The 7,547-nt window shown below is 54.1% G+C and overlaps 1 protein-coding gene across 2 annotated transcripts in view; it reads right to left on the bottom strand.

Moving 5' to 3' along the window:
- The window catches only part of LOC119330539 (putative ion channel POLLUX-like 2), a 35,711-nt gene that overhangs the window by 10,446 nt on the left and 17,718 nt on the right, over positions 1–7,547 (bottom strand). For both annotated transcript variants that reach the window (XM_037603653.1, XM_037603661.1), the window contains exons 11-12: positions 3,787–3,871; positions 3,555–3,702 (exon numbers count right to left, since the gene is read on the bottom strand). In XM_037603653.1, coding sequence (XP_037459550.1) covers positions 3,555–3,702; positions 3,787–3,871 — 233 coding nt within the window. The remainder of the gene's footprint in view (positions 1–3,554; positions 3,703–3,786; positions 3,872–7,547) is intronic.

Raw genomic sequence — 7,547 nt, 5'->3', positions numbered from 1 at the left:
TGCACATGGATGATTTTATGACTGAGCAGACGCTCAACATGCGCTTGGAATTGCAAGAAAACATTAAACACATCAGACTTACATTTAAGAAGATAAAGCCAAGTGAACCGACTGTAAGCATCAATGAAACTGACATAGTAATTATGACCACTAACAAAGGTTTGGGCAATGGCCCCATACATCCGAAAACACAAGTTCAAGCGGTTTATTGACTACATGACTTGACTCAGAAAAAGAAAGCTGATGACTCTTGCCTTGCTGACAGGCATCACAAACTGCATCAACATGTTTATTTGACACTACTAGAAGCTCATGACGATGAAGTACATGGCGAACGATGGGAGTGGCAGGATGACCAAGGCGCGCATGCCAATGTGATGGAGACACACGAACACCGCTGAAAGCACTAGGAGCTGGTGGCACAACAAGTGCATAGAGACCATCATTACGCAGTCGACCTCTAAGGAGTACGTCCCTCGTGTCCCGGTCCTTAACAAAAAAATGAAAAGGATGAAATTCAGCAAGAACATTATTATCACGAGTAAGTTTAGGAACTGAAAGCAAACTACGTGAAACAGTGGGAACACAGAGGACATTAAGAAGACGTAATTGTGTGGATCGACGTGTAAGAAGTGATGCCTGACCAATATGCGAGATGTGCATACCTTCCCCATTAGCAGAGCGAACCTGATCATGTCCATGGTACGGCTCCTGTGTAGAGAGCTTGCCCATCTCACTCGTCAGGTGATTGGTACCTCCCGTATCCATGTACCAAGATGCATCAACTGGATAGGAAGGAGTATGCCCCTGCTCATGACTCTCCAGGGCAGCCTGCTTCTCATTATCCTTGCCATTGTTCCCGATCCCCAAGAAATCTTACTTGAAGCGACGATGACATCGGGAGGCAAGGTGACCATCAAGTCCACATAGCTGGCAGGGGACCTGAGCACCACATGAAGGACAGCAGGCACAGACTCGACCTCCTGTCGAGGTAGTGGTGTTCCGCGAGTTAAGCGCGGTCGGCGAAGGTTTGCCACCAGTTGGTGGCTTGTAGGGCTTGCCCTTCCCACGTGTTGCAGCGTTGGCGGAAGGGAAACTCGACGTAAAGCGGCGAGCCTGGATGCGCTACTCTGTAGCAAGAAGACGTGCGTACAACTCACGCGGCTGAATGGGAGTGTCACGACCATTGATATTCTCCACCAAATTATCATAGTCGTCACTCAGTCCGTTGAGCACATAGGAGGTGAACTCCTCCGGACCAAGCGCCTTGCCAATGGAGGCAAGTGTGTCAGCCATACCCGTCACTTTGTTGAAGTAGTCGGTGACGGTGAGATCATGAAGCTTCACTTCCCCAAGCGCAATGCGGATGGCGTGAGCCCGCGCCTGAGACTGCGAAGCAAAACTGGTATGAAGAGCCGTCCACGCGTCCCGAGACGTAGCGGCGAAGATGACCAGTGAAGAGACCCCCTCCGTAAGAGAGGACTGGATGGCAGAGAGGATGGCCTGATCCTGAGCCATCCATGCATGATGTCCCGAATGATATGGCGGCGGGCACGGCAGAGTGCCATCAACAAATCCCTCCAAGTAGCAACTGCGGAGAAGTGGCAAGACCTGAGCACGCCATGATAGATAGTTATCCGTCATCAGCTTCACCGGGATGAGATGCGCAAAGTAGAAGGGTGCATGAGATACACTATGATCCGAAGACGAAGGCGGCGCATAAAAGCCCGGGGGTGAAGGACCACTCGGTACCACAGATGAAGGCACCAGTTCCGTTGATGGCCCGCCGTAGGGCGCTCCGTACGAAGCAGGTGCGCCTTAAGACGACGCAGTCACCGAGGTTGGCGGATAGGCGTAGACCAACGAGGCAGCGTGGCCGTAGGACGGCTGCAGCGCAGAGGAAGCCGGCCACGGGCTAGCCGGAGCGACGCCGTAGGAGCCGGACGGCGGGGCGGCGCCATAGTAGTCGGCTGCCAGCTGGGCACTCTGATCCGGCACGCGTTGGGAGCCGCCCAGCTGCATGCACGGGGTGTGCGGGACGCAGCCCAGATGCATGTGCTGCCCGCCCGGCTGCATGCACGAAATGTGCAGGACGCAGCCCAGATGCATGTGCTGCCCCCGCCCGGCTCCATGCGTGGTACGGCGTTCGGCTGGAAACCGCCTGACTGCAGATACGGAGGAGCGTCCGACTGCAGATGTGGTACGCTGCTATGGGGCCCGCCGAAGGACTGCTGATACGGAGCCGGCAGCAGGGCGGCGACAGCCATGGGGGCGCCGACGAGGGGAGCAGCGGCCGAGAGGCCAAAAACGGAGAGGCTGGGGCGGCCTGATCCGCGGCGGCCGGAACGGCAGCCGGAGCAGGCGGGATCAGGGCGGCGGCGGCGAGCACCGAGGCCATGATGCGATCGTGGCGGAGGCGGAAGCGAACGATAGTAACCCTAAACTGATACCATGTAAAACGTAATGTTTGGGAAACTGCACGACACCCAATATGGGTGTGGTTGTCTCATATATATAAGGATACACAAAGTGTACAAATACAATATACAAGGTATACACAAAAGCTACGTATAGATGTTATCTAACACTTAGAAGTCTTTAAGTTTTGAAGAAACCAAGAAGTTTGTACGGGCTTGGAGATAGCCTACATCGTAAGATTCACCCTGAGCAAAACTAGACCTTTGTGATCGTGTTCGTTGCTCCTTCGTGGATTCTTAGTGGGTGATAGTGTGGAGGGATTTTACGTCGAACCTAACAGCAGTGCTACCGAGTAACACTGAAAAAGATAATTCCACGTACTTCCAAGAACCATAGATAGATATAGAGCGTCAACATAGGGTTGATAACACTGATAAAGATAATTCCACATAGAAGAAGGGCGTATAGAATCCCACTACCTCAGGAAAAAACCAAGAGGACACTAGCAATGAGGACAGTCGCATAACATGGATCATCATCAAGCCATTGAGCATAGGTGGTCAGTTGATCCTGGTATGACTCGAGGCCACTTGGTAATCGGAACCCGCCTAACCATACGCAAAGTGCGGCATCATCAGAAACCTTGGCAGCATCAATATCAACCTTGTCAACACCAGGTGTCGTAGTCTCCACAGGGACATAAAGGTGTGGCGGACAGGAGACCTCGCCAAAGAGGAAGCCCCAGAGACGAAGACCACACATGTGTAGTTAACATCGTCAAAAAAACACCAGGTAAGGAGTATGGAAACAGAGGCCCATGACTACCAGGTAAGGGAGGGGGGGCTGACAGGGAGATGTGGAGGTGGAGGGATGCGCCCGGGAGAAAACCAGAGCTGTGACAGGCGGCCTGCATGGAAATCAGCAAGCAGAGGCAGTGAACGATGGTGATGGAGAATAGCGACGTGGCACGGAAATATAGTCCTACTACAACAAAATTATCGCAGTTAGATGCATTTATTTGTCATTTCTCTGTGACCTCTCGGTTGCTAAACCCTAAATATAATAGCAATAGCCATCTGCACCCTTCCCAAACTTATTGTATCCGAAAATGCATATCAGGAAGATAAGAGCAGTACTGCGAGAATTAAGCAAGTGTCTGTAGATTTTAAGAAGGCCCTTTTGCCTAGAGCACTGCACAAACAACTTAGAGGCAACCATCTCCACCGGTTGCACATTTAAGCCTGTGATTGATTTCAGAAGTTCGATAGTGGTCGAGTTAGAAGCCTACATTGATAAAACATGATGAATAAATAAATGCTTAAATGTTGATATATCAAAACTAGTATACATGGTGGATCTTGTATATACCTCAACAATGGTAGGAACCAATGCAATTCGTGGAAGAGACTGGAGAGCCAACAGAGAAAGAAATGCATCTGTATCCACTTCATATCTGATCATGTTCAACAAGATGAGCTTTACATAAATAAATAAATAAAACAAGTCATCAAACAACAACAGCAGTTCTGGTATGGTACATGTGCCCTATGGCAGTGGTCTTATCATGCAATATTGGCTATTAATTGCAGATAAGATGTTCAGTATTTGTGGGCTACTCCATCCATTCCAAAATAATTGAAGTTCTAGGTTCGCCTTAAGTCAAACTTGTTTCAGTTTGACCAAGTCTATACAACAACAAATTCTTTCAGTCCCAAACAAGTTGGGATAGGCGAGAGTTGAAACCCATAAGATATCAAGACCTAGTCATGGTTCGAGCACGTGGATAGCTAACTTCCATACACCCTGTCCATGGCTAAATCTTTGGTGATATTTCAGTCCTTCATATCTCTCTTTACAGACTCCTCCCATGTCAAGTTTGGTCTACCCCGACCTCTCTTGACATTATCAGCACGCCTTAACTGTCCGCTATGCATTGGCACTTCTAGAGACCTGCGCTATATATGCCCAAACCATCTCAGGCGATGTTGGACAAGCTTCTCTCAATCGGTGCCACCCTAACTCTATCGCGTATATCATCATTCTAGACCTGATCCTTTCTTGTGAGGCCACATATCCATCTCAACATGCGCATCTCTGCTACACCCATTTCAGTTGGCCGACATTCAGCTCCATACAACATCGCAGGTTGAATCGCCGTCCTATAGAATCTTCCTTTTAGCTTTTGTGGCACTCTCTTATCACAGAACGCCAGAAGCTTTGCGCCACTTCATCCATCCAGCTTTGATTCAATGGCTTACATCTTCATCGATATCACCATCCTTCTGCAGCATTGACACCAAATATCGGAAGGTCTCCTTCTGAGGTACCACCTGCCCATCACGACTAACTTCCTCCTCCTCCTGCCTAGTAGTACTAAAATCGCACCTCATGTACTCATTTTTAGTTCTACTAAGCCTAAAACCTTTTGATTCTAAAGTCTGTCTCCACAGCTTATCGGCAAAGAGCATACACCATGGGATATCTCCTTGTATATCCCTTGTGATCTCATCCATCACCAAAGCAAAACGATAAGGGCTCAAAGCTGACCCTTGGTGCAGCCCTGCTTTAATAGAGAAGTCATCAGTGCCACCATCACTTGTTCGAATCCCAACATTATCATACATGTCCTTGATGAGGCGAATGTACCTTGTTGGGACTTTGTGTTTCTCCAAGGCCCACCACATGACATTCCGCCGTATCTTATCGTGTCCTTCTCCAAGTCAATGAACACCATATGCAGGTCCTTCTTTTGCTCCCTGTATCTCTCCATAAGTTGTCGCACCAAGAAAATGGCTTCCGTGGTCAACCAAGTCTATATAAAAATACATTAACATCTAGAACGCCAAATTAGTCTCATGAGATTCTTTATAAAATATATTAACATCTAGAACAACCTCCCAAAGCCAAAGGCACATGGGAGATTCATCCTCCGTTTGCATGAGAGGGAACTGAAGTAGGGTGCGTGTGGCGTGGAGCGCAGTCATTAGGCTCGGCTCCTTGAAGTCCAGCCTGTTGAGTACAAGGATTATTAGGAAGTATAGGATAGACTAGGATTTGGTCCTGCCTTGTCTTGTACTCCAAGTTGATCTTTGTACTCCTGTATATATGCCCCCGAGGCTCAAGCAATACATCAAACAATTCCACCAAATCCCTCTCTCCCTTCTTATCAGCCTAATCGATCCTAAACCCTAGCCGCCGCCGCTTCCACACCCGCGCGCCGCCCCCGGGGGCGGTCGGCCTCCATGACCGCCGCCGGGGGCCGCGCCGCCCGTACCTAGGGTTCGTCCGCCGGTCGTGTTGACCGGCTGCCCTAGAGTCTTTTTCCCGATCCTTTGATCCGGGTTTTCTCTCTCTCGCCGGTCGTTTTGATCAGCGTTCTTTTTTTTTTTGGGTTTTCCGATCTATGCTTGATCGGTTTGCGTCGCCCGCCGCCGCCGTCGACACCCCGCGCCTCTACTCCGACACCGTCGTGACCGGTCGGCTACTTCACCGACCCGGCGGCCTCGCGCGATAGGCGGCCCCTCAAGGTCGTCGTCCGCGCGCCGACCTGCCCGTCGCCCTGCGCCGGCCGTCACCGCCCTTCTCCGACCGGGACACCTGCATCGCCCCGACACAGCGGCCTCACGCCATGCGACAGCCAATCATAGCCGCCCTTTGCGCTCCGGCCCGCCCATCGATCCACGTCACCGCCTCCGCCGCGTCTGCACGGCAGCCCGGCGGTCTACCTCGCCGGCCTCGTCCTCGGCTGCGTCGGGACGGCTGCGTCAGGCTCATCGGATGCCTCAACTCGGGCGCCGCTGCTCCCTTGGTCGCTCGGGCCTCGCTGCCCGGGCGCCGGCGCTGCTTTGGCATCCCGGGTGCCGGTGCTGACACGCTCGTCCGCACGACGTCCCACACCGTCTGTCATCTCCGGCATCATCTCGGACTCCGTTGCCACCACGCCTCCACCGAGCTGCGTCCCTGACTTCGCGCACGATTGGCTTGATCACCCGCTCGCCGCCGCGATCCGTCCCATCTACGCCGCGCGACCAACCTGGCCCGTCGGTTGCGCGCGCCTCCGCAGGTCCCGTGAAGATTGTCCCCGAGTTCAGCGCGCCCCTCCGCCGATCGAGCAACGGGCTGCCGCTGCGTCGCCCCGTCGGGCCGCAGCGCCGCCGCCCTGTGGTTCTCCTTGCGGCTGCATCGACTTGTGCGTCGCCGCTGCGTCGCCCCTACGGGTCGTAGTGCTGCGATACGTGGTCCCAGCCGCCGCCCCCGAGGCCGTTCCCGCGGTTGCACCGACCCGCGCTCTGCCGCTGCACCGCCCCTTCGGGCCGTAGCGCCGCGGCCCGCGGTCCACTCCGCCGTCACCGTGCGTCGACCTCCCATGGTATGCGCCGCGCCGTCTTCCTTGGCGTGGGAACGCCACCGTCCGCAACAGTCTTCGTCACGCTGTCAGGTTCTTCGCCTACTTCGAGCACCGCCGCCGCACTCCTAACCTAGCCGCCGCCGCCGCCGCCGTCAGGCCGCCGCCGCCGCTCTTCTTTGGCCGCCGCCGCCGCTACCTCCGTAGCTGCCGCCACCGCCCGTCCACCCCCTTCGTCTTCGTCCAGCACCAGCCCGTCACCAGCGTCGCCGTCATCTACCCCGACCGCTTCATCTACTCCGACAACCGCGGGCAACATTGGCCCCGGGCCGATTGGCACCGCAACCTGGCATACAGCTCGTGCAGGTCCCAAGCTACGCATGCCCAGTGATGGCAACACCGCCACGTGCCTTCGTCCACGACGTGTCCCCGGGCCTGGCAAGCCTGGTGCGGCACTTCGTCAACTTCGTCTTCGTCTGTCTACGCATGCCCGGTGCTGGCAACACCGACGCGTGCCTTCGTCTACGATGTGTCCCCGGGGTTGGCAACCCCGGCGCGACGCGTCGTCAACATCATCTACTTCCTGGCGCACCACTACTTCGACACTACTGCGCTCATGACTAACTCGGCGCCCCCTTGCGCCCGCGGCTCCACGGCGACTTCCTCAACACTGGCCACCCTGACTCGACATCGACCACGGCATTCTTCGCACGGCTACCTCGACCATGGCTCCACCACCCACGCTCTCGACTACATCGACAAACGGCACAAAGGGCTACCGCCT

The sequence above is a fragment of the Triticum dicoccoides genome, chromosome 1B (genome assembly GCF_002162155.2).
Source record: "Triticum dicoccoides isolate Atlit2015 ecotype Zavitan chromosome 1B, WEW_v2.0, whole genome shotgun sequence".
Taxonomy (NCBI): domain Eukaryota; kingdom Viridiplantae; phylum Streptophyta; class Magnoliopsida; order Poales; family Poaceae; genus Triticum; species Triticum dicoccoides.
This window is presented reverse-complemented; position numbering and strand designations above follow the sequence as displayed.